Below are 19,029 nucleotides of genomic sequence, written 5' to 3'. Positions count from 1 at the left end.
TTGTGATGGACAACCAGGTCACGTGGTGCGTTTAGCGAGTTGCCAGATTTGTGGCAAAAATAGATTAAGAAGGATTTTCTAAACACGTGACGCTGCGGTAATGCAATTTCACAGTATCAATCACGTGATGTAAAGCTTGCACCTGCTCAGTTTTGCCCTTAAATGCATCGTTGAACGAAAGATGTATTAAGAAAGCGTTTTGTACAACACACAAAACAGAACGCGGTTAACTGCAGAAATGATTCTTCCAGTACATCTACCAGTGTTTACAAAAGAAAAAAATTATAAAAACTATTAAACACAAGCCAGTAAAATTTTGTTGTTTGGGAATATTATGATTTTAAAAATATTTTTTACCATACACAGTTACTAGTTGTACACTGGTTTGAAGAATTTCTGGCAGTGTTCTCGCAAATGTTTTTCAGCAGTGTTTCCAAAGCAAAATTATCGCACTCTTTTTTGCTGTCTTGCTCTGTAAATGTCATTTACTGGGGGAGCGGATGATTTCGAGTTTGGGGCTGATTCGTCATCGGAGTCACCCCTGGTGGATCCCCGTTTTACCCCAGATATTTGACTTTTCCCCGTTACGCTGATCGTGTGTCCTTGGCCACCTGAATTCACTTGCTTCAGCCAGTCTTTTTCTGTGAAAATAAAGTATCGCACTTTGGAACACCATATATAGAGATCTGTTCATAAGTTTAATAGTGAAAATAGCGGCCCAAATAAACGTAAAAAGCGACACGCTTTACTTTTCAAACGTTCCGGCAAATGCTCATGCCATCATCAGTGATATCACTAAAGTATCGCATTACAATCAAAAACGTCCTATTAACAAAAAACATTAAACGTATGGTAATGTTCCTTGAGATGTTTAGGAATTAATTTAACACAAAAAACAAGCATTTGGTGTGTTTTCTTGCCAAACTGGAGGTACCCTGCCGCTGTATCGTTAGTATATTTCATGGATGTCTCCAACACTTATGCCAAATTCACCTTTGTAATCAAAGTCAAGAACAGCAGTTACTCACATTTTACTGTAATTCGTCGATTTAAGCACAGAAAGTTAGCTAGTTTGTTCAAGTATAAAAACAGTATTGGATCAAAACGCACGTGAGTTACTGGAAGTCGCATATTATTTGTCTCGTCTCGTGGGCAGTCAGATAAAAATGGGTTGAAAACACTGAATTACATCAAAGTGGACACTTTAAAAAACACACATTACTGTAGTGTAGAGTGTTTGTCTTTGCTGGGGCTTCACCTTAGCGAATTCTCTTTTTTAATTGAGTTATTTAGTTCTGCCACTTACCAGAAGGAAGCTTGCAGTCGACAAATTTGTCCATGAGATCATCGATTTTCACAAACGGACCGTGGAAACAATGTGGAGGAGGCATCAGCTTCAAAAGACTCGTCGCGGGACCGGGAATCGGAAATTCTCCGCCTGGAACTGGGTGGGAACCGGGGACTAAAACAAATATAACGGAATAATATATAGACGTAAAAGTCCGTAACCATAGCCACTGCAACTGGTATGGCCGATCAGCGCATAAACTGTTTTTTTTTCATGAAGTTAACGCTATAGGCGATTACAGTTAGAATCGCCTCGAAATGTTCGTAACAAAGGCAATTTTTTTTATCTGGCCGAAGTTTTTGAAACAACCGTATGGTGCGGACAATGGTATATATATATCTGCTTTATACCGGGGATAGTTAACTGTCGGACCGCCACCGCTCAGAGAAGGCTGCTGGAAAATCAAATAGTGGCAATACGTTTTAACTTAAAGCAATGTCATTGCCTTCTAGATATAGTTTGACGCTATATCGATACAGCAGTGGTGTTTAAACTTATCCGCCGTCCAATGTTTTTCCGATCTTGTGCAGCTAGTACTAGCTTTATCATTATTTGAATTTGGAGTGCAATTGTGTCGCTACGTTATTTTCAACCAAGCGAAATAATTTCTGGTGACGGCAAATTGTTTAAACGGGTAGAGGTACGAAAACCATAACTCACGTCAGCCCCACATTTAGCTAAATTTCGATAGATGACGCAAAGAGCTGAATTTTAGAATTTTAAGAGCTGAAATTTTTTTTCACATTTATTTAACTTTTGACTCAAGTCCCCCTAAAATTTATTTTGCAAATGTAGTGCGTTGTTTGAGAGCAAACAACCAACGATATTTAAAAAGAAGTGAATATTATGATGCCTTATGACGTAACACACATTTTGAATAATGACATACGTGGCAAAGTTTTTAGTTGATCAGTATAGAACAGGGGTCACCAAACTTTTTCACAGCGGGCCGGATAATTTTATTATTCACGCGCGAGAGCCGCATGGCTCACAAGCCCTGACGCAGCCTTCCCAAACTGGCACTCGTGAGGCGATTTTGACTAGACCGCAGAGGATTCATGCCTTTCCACGATCGTATTAGTATTGGGATGGTGCCGATGTTTTATTGTAAAATTATGAAAAACATAAAAGTGTCTCATTTACCAACTAATGCACCTTTATTCTATCTCAAGGAACAAAAAAGCAATTGTTCGCGTACAATACCTTAATTGCTTTTATCTGTGACGTAACAAACTGCGTTTGGATCACACTTATGCCTTGTAAAGTGTTGTTAGACCAGGTAAAATAATTACTAAAATGTATGCTGCATGTTTGCACTATCTTTAAAGTCCCCGCTGCAATTTGGTGACCCCTGGTTTATAACATAGGCATGAGAGACTTCTTGCAGTTCTATTGCTGCAAGTGTTTGAAAAAAAACATCCGTTTTTGCCTGTTTCAGGGGGGCGTGAAGTGCCGGACAAACCTCTTAGGGGGGCGTGGACAAAAAAAGGTTAAGAACCGCTGCTCTAAACTAAACTAAAGCCTACATTTCTTCCGGTATTGATTTTTGTAGGGTTAATACAAAACCAACAACTTACAGGGGCGAAGCTTGGGTTTATATGGTAACATTTGAGCGAAATCTGGTACATAATAACCAGCGCGTTTTTTCGTCTCAGCTACATCTGTGGAAGAAGACGTGCCGGTTTCTGAAGCGACCGCAGCAGACGTTGTTAACATCGAACTAGCAGTGGCAAGCTTGCTTTGACCCCATACATCTTGCTGTAAACACAATGAATTTAACATAAAAAATGCTGCAATACCGATATTTCAATTAAAAAAAAAAAATTGAAACATTTGTTCTAAACAGTGTTTCCAATTTTGTTTCACTAATTTGCAAACTTTCTTTTGATGAAAATTGTCAATTTAATGCAAACCTTGTAGCCAAGAGCGCGTAGTTGTTCTGTTGAACATGGAAACAAATCAAGAAACCGGTACCTGAAACGAAAAAAGTGTTTTAATTTATTTGCATACACCATGTATTCATTAGACAAATAAAAACGTTTTTTGCCGAGCTTTAATGTTTTTAAACTTGTCTGATCATTAAATTCCTGCTAATGACTGATTGCCCCTTACCTGTCAACCAGTAGACACGTCGTTTTTCCTTCATAATCTGCTTTGAACGCTTCAAGTCGTCGGTTTTCAACTTTTAAGAGAGAAGACAAATCCCCAACGTTGTTTTCAAACTCAAGATATTTGTTCCAAATTGTTCTAAAAAAACGTTTTAGGTAAATTTTAGACTCTGTAAAAGTACAATACCAAACACTATTTCATACACCAAATTAACTATTTTAAAAACAAAAATTTTGCAAATAAAAGGTAACATCAAATCATTATTGCGAAAATAATGTTGGTACTAACTTGAGGACTTACCCTGATTTGTCGGGAGGAAGACTTCCCGACGTCAGAACACGTTCAAATAACACCCTTGTGTTGTTATCCTCTGAAAAACAACAACAATATTTTGTATCCTTATTCCTAAATTGTTTTGGACAGAATAAATGCCTATTTGGGAAAAGATAGTCTAACAAGAAAATCATATAACAAAATGTCAGTTTTAATGACTTTAAGCCTTAACGAAAGAAGGTAAAGTTAAAGGACTGGCATATTATTTGGCTGGGTATTAAATGTATGCTTACCGTTCAAATGCGACATGTAGTCTATGTATGCAAGAAGGTAGTCAGGCTCGTGGCCGAAACGTTTCAATCCCAGCTCAAAAATCTTGAAGGCGATTTGCTTGTCCTAAACATAAACGTACGCTACATAAGCAACCTGTTTATAACGTACTCTCGAGTATGACATTCCATTTTAAAAAAAATTCTTGAATATGACATTCCATTTTTCAAAAATATGTTAATGCTTCATAAAAAACAGTAACAAAAGTAAAGAAAATCATTCTAGGATACAACATAAGAAAAACGTCCTTTCATATGTCCATAACTTATAATAGGACAAAAAATGTTTAGTACTACCAAAAAATCCTTACCTTAGTGCAGTAATACTCCATTAGGGCGGCAGCAACAAACACGTGGTATTTGATTCTCTGATCTTCCCGCGCTTTTTTAAACACAGCCCGAGCTGCTTTGATGCCTTCAGCTCGCCTCGTGAATTTCATGTATTGGATGTAAGTCTAAATAGAGCGTGTTTCGGTTAACAGTGGAGAAACGTTCATATCGGTTAATTTTTTCATGACACTTGTATCTGCAAGACACGAAACTCGCAATCCGTATATTTTTGCAACATTTCGCCAAATTCTCTGCAAAACGTGTGTCACAGATCAAAATTAAAATTTAACAAATTAAAGTTAATTTAACTGAGAGTATTTGAACTGAACAGTATCTAACCCTTCAACAGGCAACATGGGCCTTTGTGCCCAAAGCTGTGCCGTGCGCGCCTGGTAAAGATAAGACGTGGCTCGCTGTTGGGTCAGCAGTCTAACTTTGCTTGACAAACCAATTCGAAAGCGGCAGTGTCAGCAATGTCTGTAGTGTTCTGTTTTCAGTTTAGAGTTTTCGTCTCACTTTGTTTTGTTGTGTTTTTACTTTTCTTTTACTTTTATTGATGTATTATCTTGTGGTTTTTATAGGAACTGATGATGCCATTAGGCGAAATATATATATTCCATTGAATTCATTGACAGATTTCGTAACTTGGAAAATGCTTTCCATTCTCAAAGTTAATTTAACTTAATAATTATTTATTTTTTACGGAACAAGTCCAAAAAAGGAAACTTCGTGATAACGAAGTCAGTGTTTTTCCAAAGCGCGAAAAAAGTTTTCCATTGGAATTTGGAAAATTTATCTTGATAGTATTTTCCAGTAGTAAACTTTTTATAAAATGCTTCTTTCTTCAAAAATGCATTTTAAAACGGACACAGTCAGCTAATGGGAAACCAACATGCTTTATTTTGAGTTTCAACATACCAGGGTCTGGTCGATGTCTTTGATATCAAGAAGTCGTTGGTATATTGTGTGAACTTTGTCGTGTTTCATGCGGCTCTCCTCAAAGTCGGCGTACGCAAAATGGATGAGCGTGTTGTCCTTCATAACAGATGAAATGGCTCGTTCGTACAGAGAGGATGACTCGTCGGAAAGAATCTTGCTGGAATTCGTGTCCTTCAATTTTTTGTAATTTTTGTTTGTACACGCCAAATCATTTCCACGAAATTCGCACAGTGAAAACACTACACCTTCTGGGCAAAACATAAACTTTAACGTCCTTTAACGGATTGAGCACTAAAAATTCACACCTCTATTAAGTTGGAACTACAGAATTCTAAAAAGTGATTTTTAAGGATAAATCACTAAAAATCGGATCTGAATTAAAATGTCCCGATTTTGGTAAATAAAACGCTAAGGCTGAAATGTCCCTACTACTTTAACAAGCAGTACAGGGAGCGCACCTGCTGGGATACAAAACAAATGTAATGATATAAAACAAGAGTGGGCGAGATTTGAATTAGTAGTAGACAAAAACACTACATTATTTAGGCTGGAGAAACAATATTCAGGTGCTGTTGACTACTAACACTTCCATATGGAAGCATATACCTGCACCAAAATAAACGCATGTCTTGATCTAAATTAGCAATAGCGTGCCTGGATCAAACAGGTAAAAAAGCAGTATAATTTTAGTCTCATATTTTAGAGCTTGATAACAAATGTGTGTTTGTGTTAGTTACAAAATATACTCATAAAGAGTGGCAGACGATCAGCGTCAGTGTAAAGTTTTATTATGACATTACACTTACTTGTAAAAGCATAGAGCCAATAAGTGATAAGCTGCAGACAGTGCATCGCACAGACTAGGTGATGCATGGGGTTGTACCCTGTGCTCCCAACGAACTGGAGTGCCGTTGAATGGCTACACTAGCCAATGCGGCCGATCTCTCGTCACCAGCTGCACTGATGAGACCTTATAGGTCGAAACAGTGTGCACTGTCTGCAGCTTAACACTTGCTTGTGTTAGTTATATTTATCTTCTTTTTTTTCAGCAAGTGTGTCTAAAAAAGGCTGCTGCCTTGTGAAAGATATGAAACTAGTTGTACCACTTACTCCTTTTTCTTGCATCAGCTTGCTTGTGCTTGATAAATATTGAGATGCTTCATACCATACATCGGGGTGGTGGCCCAAACACAAAAGACTTTGCTCATATGCAAACATTACTGCACAAAATCAATTAAAAAAATACATTTTTTAGCATTTGTATTCTTTTTTCAAATTTATTATAAAAAAATCTGAAAATCAAGGTTTAACCGAGCAACAAAAATTGCAATTGTTTAAAATAAATAAACTAGGATTTAAAATACCTCTTTTTGAAATATATGTTGCATCTTCAGATCTCATAGGATTTGATTTTTCCCAGTCAATGTATTTTTTCCACAACATTACCTAAATTATTGAAGTAAACATAAAAGCATGTGCCTTGAAAAAAGTTAGCAGCTTTCTGAAAATGACTCATAACTTTAGTTTACCAGTTAGAAAGCAATGTTATTATTTTTGAGATCTGAATTTTATGTTGACCGACAAAAAAACTTGGCACTAATGGTAAATTGAGCTTAAATCTAAATCTATGTTATTTAATTTAAAATCTTCAAAAGCATCTGGCATCTGGTATTACGTTTTGCAGCATTGGTATGTTGCAATAGTACACTTAGTTGTGAGCCATCCTTTGGTTTACTTTACAAAAATTTGCACCTGGCGTGATTCCTCTGAGCTACCATTTGGTGGGGTAGCAGGGTTGTGACGTTGTAGACTTCTTGTCATAGCTTCCAATTCTTTAGCTGCCCTTCTTGCGTTTGAATATTCACGAGTTTTATCATCAACCATTTTCTTGGCAATTATTGGATTGATGCCCTGAAAAGCCATTTGCAACTAGAAGGGTGGCTTTCTGATATACTTCCATTTTATATATTCTATACGATATTTACCAATTTCCTATACACATCATTTGATCTACACATATGATTGTTTTTGTAAACAAAAACTAATGGGTCCCCACACGCGTGTTTGTGCGGATTTACGGTAAACAAATGTTGCGGTGACTTTTAGATTTTTAAGGACAAATTTTTAGCAAGCATTAACCCAACAATAAAAAATTTTTGTTCGTATTCTGTTTGCACTATTATTGTCATATAATTACAAAAACATTAAAAAAGAACGAAACAAATACAGTACTTTAATTTAATCTCTTGCTTTGACCCAGATATTGTCGTCCAAGGTCGGGTTTTAAACACATTTTTTTCTAGAAAGCTGTAACAGTTGTGTTACAGACACTTTAAATTAAAAAGCAATTTGCTACAAGTGTACACATAACAATTTGTTTTTCATTTAACTTTGTTTCGCAAAACCATTGACCTGTAGTAACCTCTCAGGGTGCACACGCCAAACGACTGTTTGACCTATTGACACCGTTTTCAATAGCACGCCGTCCTTACTGTTCAACAACGCCGTTTAACCTAATTTATACATGCCTTGAGTGTTGATTCCTAAATTTATTGCCAAAAAAAACGCTACGTTATGACGAAAGAAAGTTCTGAACTGTGTTAGTAATACCTACTAATTGACCTTAAGTAAACCGTGGTCATGCGGCGGCCGACCTGACAACGAGCATTTAAAAAAAACATTTACCTTGCAAAAATGTCAAGTTTATTTTTTGAACTTTATTTTGATTAACAAGTTTTGCTTAACATATACGAAACCGAAGCACGCTTATTAGGTTTAAATCACGTCATAGGTGTGAAACCTTTGCCAAAACTGAAAATGTGAGTGATAACTCAATAAAACGAAATAGCATTGCTGTGCAAAACAGCTGATTTCTGATCACCAAAACGACGTCTCGTAAAACGTCTGTCCGACGTCAAGCTGAGCCCTCCTGCTATCGTAAACCAGTGAGTTACTCTCTTGGGACTTCTGCCTACAGTGTCTTTCTTGACCAAACGAGCGTTAGACACATTTACGTTTCGGGGGCCTGTGGGTGAACCGCTGGGTAATTCGGGGTCAAACTTCTGGAGGATCAAGTTTGGATTAATAACTAACATATGTCCAAATTTGAATAAATCTGAAGCACTCTTTCTTTACCAAACCAGCGTTAAAAAATTTACGTTTCGGGGGCCTGTGGGTGAACCCCTGGGTCATTCAGGGTCAAACTTCAGGAGGATCAAATTTTGGTTAATAACTAACATCTAACAAAATTTAAACAAATTTGAAGCACTCTTTCTTGACCAAACGCATATAACAAACCATGTTTTAAAAATTTTGCATTTTGGGGGCCTCTGGGTGAACCGCTGGGTAATTCGGGGTCAAACTTCAGGAGGATCAAATTTAGATTAATAACTAACATCTGTCCAAATTTGAATAAATTTGAAGCACTCTTTCTTAACCAAATGCGTCTAACAAGCCAGCGTTAGACAGAAAATAGAAAAAAAAAATACGGACAAAAACAATATGTGTCCCCTTCAGGGAAGGGGACCCATAATAATCAATACCTAATCCAAAAATGTGTTTTAATTACAGATTGTAGTAACTGTTTACAGCTCCAAACACACATATGTTTTTAGTAAAAGTATAACACTGACAAAACCACTTAACTACATAACAGTATCAAACAGATTGCCCAGGAATCTTAAATTCATAACCATAGATAATTGTTTGTCAAGAAAAAAGTGCACTAAATAACAGAACTTAATATTGGAAGTAGTTGCAAATCAACAAAATAGTATTACTTCTGATACCATTACCTACAGATTGTCAGCTCAAGGGGGTGATAAATAAATTAAAGTTGTTTACTTGTTCATATTGTGCATATTCTCTCCACAGCTGTTCAATGTTTATCATAGGATTCACACACCCACGTTGATAAACTCTTCTTACAGCTGTAATTCTTTGGTTTTCTGCATATGACCCAACTGCCTCACTGCAACCAAGAAGTTTCATTTAACTTTGTGAAGTGCACAGTCATATTAAAGTACTTATACTTACACAGATTTAAGAAATGAAACATAATCAGACCAGATCTGATATGACATTATGTCCATCCCGATTTTTTCCAATGCAAAGTCATATGCTTGGGCCATTTTCTCTCTGTAAAAATGTATTCATAAGGTATACCTTTGTTAAGATTTGGTGTGACACAGTTAGACTTCAGCAAGCTCTACTGTTGTATTGTGACTTTATTTTAAAAACTGTTTGCCTTTATTCTGAAAATTAACATGTTTTGTTGTACTGTAATTGGAGTTGAGAACAGCGTCAATAAATTTGAAAAAAAGGTACAAAAATTTACAGAAAAACTAATGTTGCTATTACTACATTTTGTATGCGCCTATAAGTTTATATATGTACACAGTCTCACATAAATGATTTTTTTCAATACATTAGTTGCATTCAAACATCCAATTAGCAAATTATTTAATGTTCACCTGTAAGACGACAAGCCACTCTTAGTTTCACGGACGTAAGTAAGATAACATTTCCACAAATCAATGTTAAGAACTCTCATCAAACATCGCTGGAAAAGTTTTTCAACTTTTTCGTAATTTCTGGACTTCATCTGTAAAAAAATTGTGGGCTTAACATTGTAGGTTATGCAACTGAAATGTCTAGCTTGCTTTTAAAGTAAAACTTACCTTTCAGTGACAGAATAGGGTTTGTCGCAAAATGCACGATTTTGAACAATATCAGTAAAAAAATTGTTTAGATTCAAATAAACACATAAAACCAAAACTTCTTTTGAATCTAAACAATGTTTTTTCTGCACAAGACAATAGTTTCTGCTAAGAGAATTTTAGAAATTTTTCATTGTAACTGACAAATCATTTTTATGGCATGTCAACTTTCTCTCAGGTAAGTAATTTTATGGCGAGTAAATTTATATTTTTTAAACTATCTCTAATGACTATTTGTTTTTAATTTGCTTATTTCAACATATTTTTATTTTATATTATCGTATATTTTTGTTGTTTTTTCAACCTGGAACATTTAATGCAAATCCGATTTTTAAAATAAAATGGAAAGAAAAAATGTATTGTTTCATTGATAATTTAAAAAGTAAATAAAATTGTTTTCAAGTTAAAATCGTTTTATTTTTAATGGTTGCTTTAAAGAAAAACAGTTAGATGTGTTTTTACTATGAAATTTAGTTGGATGCGGTCAGGTTCCAATACAATTGCTGAATAACAATATTTATGAAAAGAAACTAGAAAACTGAAAGCTATTATTTGTGTCTTAACTTTGCATGAAGCTGCTGTTGCGTTGTAAAATCATAAAGACACTAATCCTGCCTTTTTAGACTGTAGGTTTTTAACAGGAGTGTTGTGTCCAAACAGTTTGTATGGATACAGTGTAGTGATGTATTTAAGTTTAATAAGCCCAATCTTTTTTCAACCTCAAAAACTAACTTTGAAGAAATTGATGCCTAAAGATTTGCAATTGTTGGCAAATGAAAACCTATTCAATAACCTAACCGCTGTGTCTACAGATTGCTTGCCACGCCGTTGGTAAAGTATTTTGTTTTGGCAAATCAAAATGACAGATTTGAAATATTTGGGTATGTTTAGTATCGATTACATTACTAACACATTACAGCTGCATATCCCTTGCAAAATCTATTGTTTTGAAACAAATGACAGGTGCATTTAAGAAAAAAATGACAGATTTTGTTGGGCATTATTTTGGGCAGTTGACAGATGTACAACAAAACAAATGTGGCACAATTTAAAGTGATTTAAGCTGTTCGTTTGTGTGATCTAGTTGTTTACATCAACATGTTTCGCTCATAACAAAACAATCCTTTTGTGCTTCACAATCCTTTCTTCCTCGTTTTCTTTGACTAAAACTTAAACTACCAGAAGTACAAAGCACCAACTGCTTTTGAGTGAAAAAACTTATCAATTTTTTTTCTTCTTTTCAAAGTAATAAAAAAATTGGATCACCGATGTCCTCAAAGGATTTCCTTGTGATGTTATTTGACCTTGTGCTAAAAAGGCATATTTTGGAGGTCATGTTCATAATAACATTGTTGTATTCTTTCCAATTACAATATATAGGTGTTTGTGCAATTTGAAAATATTATGACATGCCATGTCCATATTTTACAGTAGTATTATTAACGGTTTTAAAAAAGTAGTATGCTCTTTGGTCAGTGTGTTGGTTTTTATTTTAGCTTTTTTTAGTGAAATATGTGTGAAAAAAACTAAGTCATAAAAATTGTTAGGGAGACAATCCAATATAACGATAGATTAAACAAGAGCCTTAGTGTAGATCAGTAGTTTTCAACCTTTCATGGACGGTGCCTCCTTTATGTAACTTTTGGGCCTTGTGGCCCTCCAAGTAAGCCCGTAAGAATTGTGTCCCCCTACCAAAATATGTAGATGGCAAACTCAACTAAATTGTTTAGTCCAGGATCTGTCAGGATAAGTATTTTGGTGAACAGTATAAATATTAAATATATCTAGGGTCCAAATGTAGGAGTTGTTGCTAAAAATAAATCTGGATATCTCAAATCAGATGTGTTAAATATGTCTTAAAAAAATTCAACACAGGCACTACCAACGACATTTATGACCTGGAAATTAGGTCAACTGTCAATAAAACACAACAATAGGTAACAGCAAATCAGATTTATTTCTAGATCGATTAAGTACTAATTTCGGCTTCAAACAAGTCAAAAGGAGCGAACAATATACCACCGTATCTATAATTCCTTTTCTTATGTGCAAAGTTGTAAATGTTGCATTTCAAAAGGTTACCATGAGAAATTTGGTGTTGTAAAGTCAAACACAGTAATGACTATTCCTGTATTTAAATTGTTAAAAACAATTTATACATTTTAGGGTTGGAGGGGTAAACTGTGGGGCTACATGGTAAAACACAACAATCAACACCTCAAAATGGGTCGATATTATAATTTCAGTCATTTTAGGGGGCTAGCGGGGTAACAGCAGGGTTATCAAGTCAACCATAACAGGCAGTACATGTTCCACCTGTATAAGGTTTATCGACATTCATTCAGGAATTCATGCCAAAAGTGCATGGATAAACTTTACAGAAGACAAAAAAAAGATTTAAACCAAAATGTGTCGGTTAATAATTATTAATTTCAGCTGTTTTATGAAACACAGGGTATTTTCTTGGCTAAAAGTCACAGGTGTCCAAAATGCAAAAGTCCCACATATTTGCTTTTAAAGCAGGGGCGTGCAACATACGGCCCGCGGGCCAGTGTCCGGCCCGCGGCATCTATTTTTGTGGCCCGCGCAGACTTCAAAGTACTCTATTTCTTATCAATACTTTTTACTGATAGAGCATGGAATGTTGCTATTTGTACACCATCACTGGTATTTTTGACTTTGTACAACCTCACATAGTGATAAAGTTTTATCCACTGTGACGAAATATTCCCTTTGTTGCATCATAGTGTGCATTATGAAAGAACTGCCTTTCTAGCAATTGATTCAGTACGTGATTTATAGGTGCAGTAAATATATTGAGATTTATTCTACGATAAGGTTAGCAGATATCCCATTGATCAAAAGTACTCTAAGGGCTATTAAATAAATTGTTTAAAAAATGTATGTGTTGCTTTATTGTCTGGCCCTCAGCAATATTTTAACTGTAAGTTGTGGCCCACTGCGATAAACAGTTGCACGCCCCTGTTTTAAAGCATCCAGTGGTGGTGAAACAACAAGAACTCAGTGATGTGTAAATAACTTCCAAAGCACAACAGAAAATTCACATTATGACACAAGAAAAAAGTTTAAATTTGCTATTGCTGGGTGCAGACAATGAAAATTTAAAAATAAATCAGTTTCAAGCAAAAAAACTTCTGTGTTTGCAACAACTTTCTTATGATTAAACTATTACAGCAACTTGAAATGTTTCATCCAAATTAGAAATGTCTTATACACAGCACCAAAGTTGTATCTATATGTGGACACCAACACAGTAGGGTACCGGACAGGGAGTTTGGACCAAACTAAGCTAATGGAGCACAACTAAAACCTTATGTACTACCTAAATTCATCAAAATAAAATTTAAGGTAAAGTGGCCATGCAAGTCCGTTAAAACAAATGAAAAGCTCACACACATAAGACCAATAAACTTTCTTTTCAGTATACATGTTAACTTTTAAAGTTGCTAATGTTGGCAAAAAAGATATCACAAAAACATCTGATACTACCTAAAAATAATAAAATCACTAGTCTGTATCTATATTTAAAACTTGTTAAAGTGTTGATTTTAGCTTTTAGGAAATTTTGTTGTTGAGTTGTTTTAACTTAAAATGACTGTCTAAATCAGTGGTTCTCAACTCGTTTCAGGCCATGGACCACCACTCCAGTAAAAATAATATCATGGACCATTTTATTTTTGAGCAAGATCGAAGTACGCATACAAAACTACTACTTGGGCTTGAAACATAATTGTTTAAAACCGATTTTCAAGAAGTCAATTATTAACAGCTAACATTTTGATACTCTTTTAACATGTAAGATGCAATCATCTCTAGTTTATCAAAAAAATTAGTGGACGTCCTGTGAAGTGTGGACCACCCAAAAATGGACCACCAGTTGAGAACCACTGGTCTAAATTGTATATTTTTTGTACATGATATAAAAGAATCACAAGTCTGATATTTTAAATGTTTGTTTTGATTTTGTAACAGTCTTAATTTTGTTTTTTGTATTTGTCTTTATTTATTTATTTTTGGGTCGAAACTACTGTCTGCTTTTTGCACCTCATGTCATAAATTGATGTGTTGTTAAGAAATCCATCTTCTGCCTTAAGTCTAGAACTTCAAATGAGTTCAGCCCATCAGGTTCTTCAGAGGTGTGGCAATGCTGCCTAAATTGTTTGGTCAGGTCATGTGACCAATATGGTTCTACCTGCTTGGCTGGATCAATGTCCGTTAAATTTTGTCATGGAACTTCCCAGTAACCTAACATAGTCTGAAAAATACCACACCCAAGACAACCTTCATGTGTCATTGATTTTGCATACAGAAGATGTATATTTTTCTATATATACCCAACCCATCTTGTTTAGTAACTAGACACAAAAAAGTGATTAAATATAAACTCACTCTAAGAAATCAAGCGATCATAAATCAATTTTTACACTTCAATATTTTTGATTTTCACTGGTTTAGCGCTCTAGGTACCATGACTAAATAAACTGTTTATTAATGAATGAATTGACTTCTACAGAATTGTGTAAAGCAAGGTAAGTCTGGTTCTTTACCAACTGAGGTACACAACTTTTGTTTGACAAGTTTTTGTTGTTTTCAACAAAAGCACGGATCAGGAGGTAAGTGGTTAAAGTGTTACACAGATTGATGGGTTTTTCTAAAACAGGTGGACTATTATCACATTGTCATCACACAACCAGAATGAAATCCGAAATTTGAGATCAAAAATGTTTTTTCGGCCTCTGATTTAGAATTTTGTAATTTAAGTGCATGGATTTGTAAAATATGAAGTGTTTTGACAGCTTTAGGTACAAATTTATTTTCAACATTTACATTAATGAGCATGAGTGTTTTTTTATGAAACTTAACTGTACATTGGCAAACTTTTGTCTCATGAAAAACAGGACATTAACTTGACTTTACCTCTAAACAATTTACACCTAGATATTTCAAATTAATGACACACCCACCAGTTATCGCAGCGTTATAACATTAGTGACTGGTCATGTCTAAGTAGAATACTGACAACACACATTGGGCAAAGCTGTACTAAACCAAATGAAACTGTTTTAAACTTATCTTAATCAGTTAACACGTTGACTGCCAAGGGATATTCCTATGTTGTTCTTAAATTTGCCAAATATGTTTTAGTGTCTTTCTAAAATCAGAGAGTCAAAATATTTTGTGCCATGCTACGAGTTAACTCGTAGGTAACCTGGTGGTGTAGGGTGTCTCGGTGTTGCCAAAACGCATCCACAACGTTAGTTCGAGACGCCAGCTCGTTTTAGGCGCGTTACAATCGAATAAGTCTACTGCGAGTATACTCGTATCTGGCAAGCCTGGCTAGATCGTCAACTATGAGGTAACTCATAGTTGGCGGTCAACGTGTTAAAAGAGTACCAATATATTTCCTACCTTGACACCTACAATTTTCATTTATGTTGGTTGATCCCCAGCCAGAGCATAAAAATTATGTATCATTTAAATGTGTAGTTCATCATGAACATATGTGTTGTGTCCACAAAGTACTTTCATGACATCAATAATAAGCTTGTTGCAAGGCATCCAATCAATAATTAGTTGAATAAAACTATCTTGCTGCTTAATCTTTTAGCTAATCATACATAACTTGAGTGAAAACAGGATTGTGGACTGTGTGAAATAGAATGAAACAAACACAAAAATTCAAAAAGAAAGCTTTTTAGAACAGAAAGAAACTTCACGAATACTGGTTTGATATGATGAAGATATCTTCTCAGAAAGTTTGCAAATCTTGCAACAAACAGAATTTACAGACAAAAAATATAAACTTCAAAGCTGTTGCAGCAGAAGTGTACTTTATGTGAAAGAAGATATTTTAGCGCTCAAAGAGAAATCCCACTTTAGGCAATGGCTCCATTGGTGTATTCAAAGACTTGGTTTTGTACAATGCTATGTTGCTTCTGATGAGTGAATGCATTGTGGCAACCCCAAATGCTATAGTATACTGATAATAAGCAGAAAAAACAAGTTATTTCAACATGTGATAACTTTGTACAATAACTTGAAACTGCTAATAATTCTATGTTGTGCCTCCCAACCCTTTTTACTTTCACACTTGATTGTGATTGGCTGCTTTGTAACTTCCTGCATCTGTAACTGCAGCCATTGTGTGCAAATTGGCTACATCAATATACCACATACTGTATAGCTTGCTACATCCTTCTTTTTTAACTCAATGCGTTTAAGCCAGAAGCAGGGAAATTCAGTTAATGTTTGGTCCCAAGATAATAAAGTAAAATTAACCAAAGACAATCAAAATCATCTTAAATTTATCAGAGACAAAAACAACTTACTCAAACTCATCCAGATCTTTTTCTGCCCTTGTCACCTCTTACACAACTCAATAAAAGACTAATATATCTTTGAGTATTTGGTTTTACTGCAAACTCAGTTTGCATGACCTTAAAAGTACGGCACAGTGATAAAAAGCACTTATCAAATAAAAAAACACAAGTTGTTGTAAAATTTGCATAGAATGAATGTTTAGGCTTTTAAAAGCAGTTTAATCACAGTGGGCCTGAGGTTAAGACATGAAATATCAGTTTTCAGCCGAAGGTGCCTTTGGTGTAAATAGCTGTTTTTTCGCCAACAACCAGGAAAGCTGTAGGTGTAGGACAAGTTTTATGTTTTATGGCATTACTGTTAGGTTTCAAAAAATGAAGAAAATGAAAAGATTAACACAAACCTCATGCTCAATGTAAATCTTCCAATATCGACCGGTAGTAGGAAACTGTGAAATCAATCGTTCATAGGTTTTCCTTGCTTTGGGAATGTTTTGCATCTGAAAAGCATGATATTTATATTCTGAAATATCATGTGTTTACACAAATATTTGATTAACTTGATGCTGGCTAGTAGAAACTCCAACCTTCTAGGCGACATGTGCCAATTACTTTTTTCCATGTGTTAATGATCTCGCGTGCCAACGTTTTTCTAAATAATAGTTGTTCGTGCCAGCAGATAGCAATCATAAAGAGAAAGCAGTGTTTTGTACATGTAAGGGTGAAATTAAGACAATGGCATGATAAAAACTGAAAACAAGTAGTGTAAAAGGTAAAATTGTTACTTCAATAGAAACACGCAAATCGGTTGGCGTGTCATGAAAAGCCATCTTGCATGGGGTTGCCGACCCCTGCTCTAACTATTGGAACTGTTTATATTAACCAAATTTGTCTTTTTTGATGTCTGTTTTATGTTGTATATCTTTCTTCTGTGGTTGACTGCCGGAAAATTTCATAAGGGTTGTATACAGCAGAAAATGTTTTGAAAACTACAACATAAGTCGTAAACAGGAATGTGACAACTGTGTCCAACTATTGCAATTTGCAACTGTGTGGACTATTAACAATTTTCTGGCAAACTATTACATTTTAACTGTTGGCAGTTAGGAGTTAGAGTTGCAATCAGAAAAGATCAGCTAAATTTAGGAAAAATGAAAGCATTACACCAATCCAGCCGTCAACTCTTAAAGATTTTTGGATCTCAAGCATGCTAAGTTGATAACATTCATCTGTATCACCATAAATAGTCTTGTCAAGTTATCTGATTCACTGTATAAGTGACTTCAATATTAGTGTCAGTGTTTTTTGACTATAACAAATACAAATTATACATAACTATAACCAATCATAAAGTTTGCATAGTTTTGTATACTAATAATACCTGTGCATCTCGAATCAATGTGTTCCAAGCATCAATGTCATATGCATTTTCCTCAAGACGTCTTTCCACTTTGCGTATCCTCTCCGGTAAACTTTCCTGCATAAATTATTTAATTTAGTTCAATATATGTCAGATCACAGTGTCTATTTTGAAACATCAGTTTCAGCTTACAACAGCAGCTTACCAAATCGGAAGACTTTGAATTCGCCATAATACTGTGGCCTGTGTAACGCAATTCAAAAATGGCGGAGCAGCTCTTTGTATCTGTCAAGCACCGCGTTTAAAACAGCTGTTACTTTTAACTGTTACATAAATTTGATTAGTGCAGTCACAGTATAAATTATGCACTAACACTTTACCTGTTTGCTGCTCAAATGAAAAAAGCAACTTGCAGTTTGTTTGCAAAACCAGCAGAACTTTTCAGTTTTCACTGCATTGCCGTGATGAAGTCACGTGACGATTGAGTCGCCGCACAATGCAATAGAAATATAATTTTTTTTAACTGGGGAGAAGATGCCGGGTTTAATTGTCACCTCCTCGTGATTACATGAAACGGTTATTGAAACCATATTTTGCATTTTGACTTTAAAGGTATCAAAAATAGGCCAAATTTATTTCAACAAACTTTGTGCTGCGTAGGCTACCTCTCACGTTACTATCGGATAAAGTCTCCTCGGTCGTGCCAAAATTGGCCTAGATAATATGGGGCGCCGTTGTCGAATAAATTAAGTTGCCGCAACTTAATTTTTTCGACAACGGCGCCTTAACGCCGTTTTGAAAACAAACAAAAAACTTGCAAGATGGCTAACTTGCGGCAACTTAGCGTTGCAAGTTAGCTAACTTGCCGCAATATAAGTTATCTTGCGGCAACTTAGCTAACTTGCAACGCTAAGTTGCGGCAAGATAGCTAACTTGCGACGCTAAGTTGCGGCAAGATAGCTAACTTGCGAGGCTAAGTTGCGGCAACTTAGCTAACTTGCGACGCTAAGTTGCGGCAAGATAGCTAACTTGCGACGCTAAGTTGCGGCAACTTAGCTAACTTGCAACGCTAAGTTGCGGCAACTTAGCTAACTTGCGACGCTAAGTTGCGGCAACTTAGCTAACTTGCGACGCTAAGTTGCGGCAACTTAGCTAACTTGCGACGCTAAGTTGCGGCAAGATAGCTAACTTGCGACGCTAAGTTGCGGCAACTTAGCTAACTTGCGACGCTAAGTTGCGGCAACTTAGCTAACTTGCGACGTTAAGTTGCGGCAAGATAGCTATC

At 35.5% G+C, this 19,029-nt stretch overlaps 1 protein-coding gene across 2 annotated transcripts; it reads right to left on the bottom strand.

Annotated features, from left to right (window-relative positions):
• Window positions 1–165: 165 nt before the first annotated feature.
• LOC145237109 (cleavage stimulation factor subunit 3-like) lies at window positions 166–18,251 on the bottom strand. 2 transcript variants are annotated; one of them, XM_080099858.1, is made up of 19 exons: window positions 18,125–18,251; window positions 17,950–18,029; window positions 17,766–17,861; window positions 16,789–16,884; window positions 9,801–9,931; window positions 9,364–9,465; window positions 9,172–9,298; window positions 7,081–7,239; window positions 6,693–6,774; window positions 6,439–6,548; window positions 5,308–5,499; window positions 4,371–4,514; window positions 4,024–4,126; window positions 3,758–3,827; window positions 3,461–3,595; window positions 3,262–3,322; window positions 2,926–3,106; window positions 1,307–1,462; window positions 166–641 (listed from the first exon to the last, which is right to left on the bottom strand). In XM_080099858.1, exons 2-19 carry the CDS (start codon window positions 17,974–17,976, stop codon window positions 445–447), a joined length of 2,169 nt encoding a protein of 722 aa, XP_079955984.1. In that variant the 5' UTR covers window positions 17,977–18,029; window positions 18,125–18,251; the 3' UTR covers window positions 166–444. The 2 variants fall into 2 exon arrangements, with proteins under 2 accessions (XP_079955984.1, XP_079955985.1); XM_080099859.1 differs by lacking the exon at window positions 18,125–18,251 and having other exon boundaries at window positions 17,950–18,118.
• Window positions 18,252–19,029: the final 778 nt, after the last annotated feature.

Source organism: Phallusia mammillata, chromosome 7 (genome assembly GCF_965637545.1).
Source record: "Phallusia mammillata chromosome 7, kaPhaMamm4.hap1.1, whole genome shotgun sequence".
Lineage (NCBI taxonomy): Eukaryota > Metazoa > Chordata > Ascidiacea > Phlebobranchia > Ascidiidae > Phallusia > Phallusia mammillata.
Note: the sequence above shows the minus strand (reverse complement) of the source record. Positions and strands in the feature narration are given on the sequence as shown.

Bases quoted from the DNA above. Each gene is read 5' to 3' on its own strand.
- LOC145237109 (XM_080099858.1), bottom strand. From the start codon at position 17,976: ATGGCGAATTCAAAGTCTTCCGATTTG. The intron at 9,932-16,788 runs GTTTGTGTTAAT...ATTTTTTTACAG, and splicing joins AGATTTACATTGAGCATGAG to ATGAAGTCCAGAAATTACGA. The intron at 9,466-9,800 runs GTGAACATTAAA...ACATTTTTACAG, and splicing joins AGTGGCTTGTCGTCTTACAG to AGAGAAAATGGCCCAAGCAT.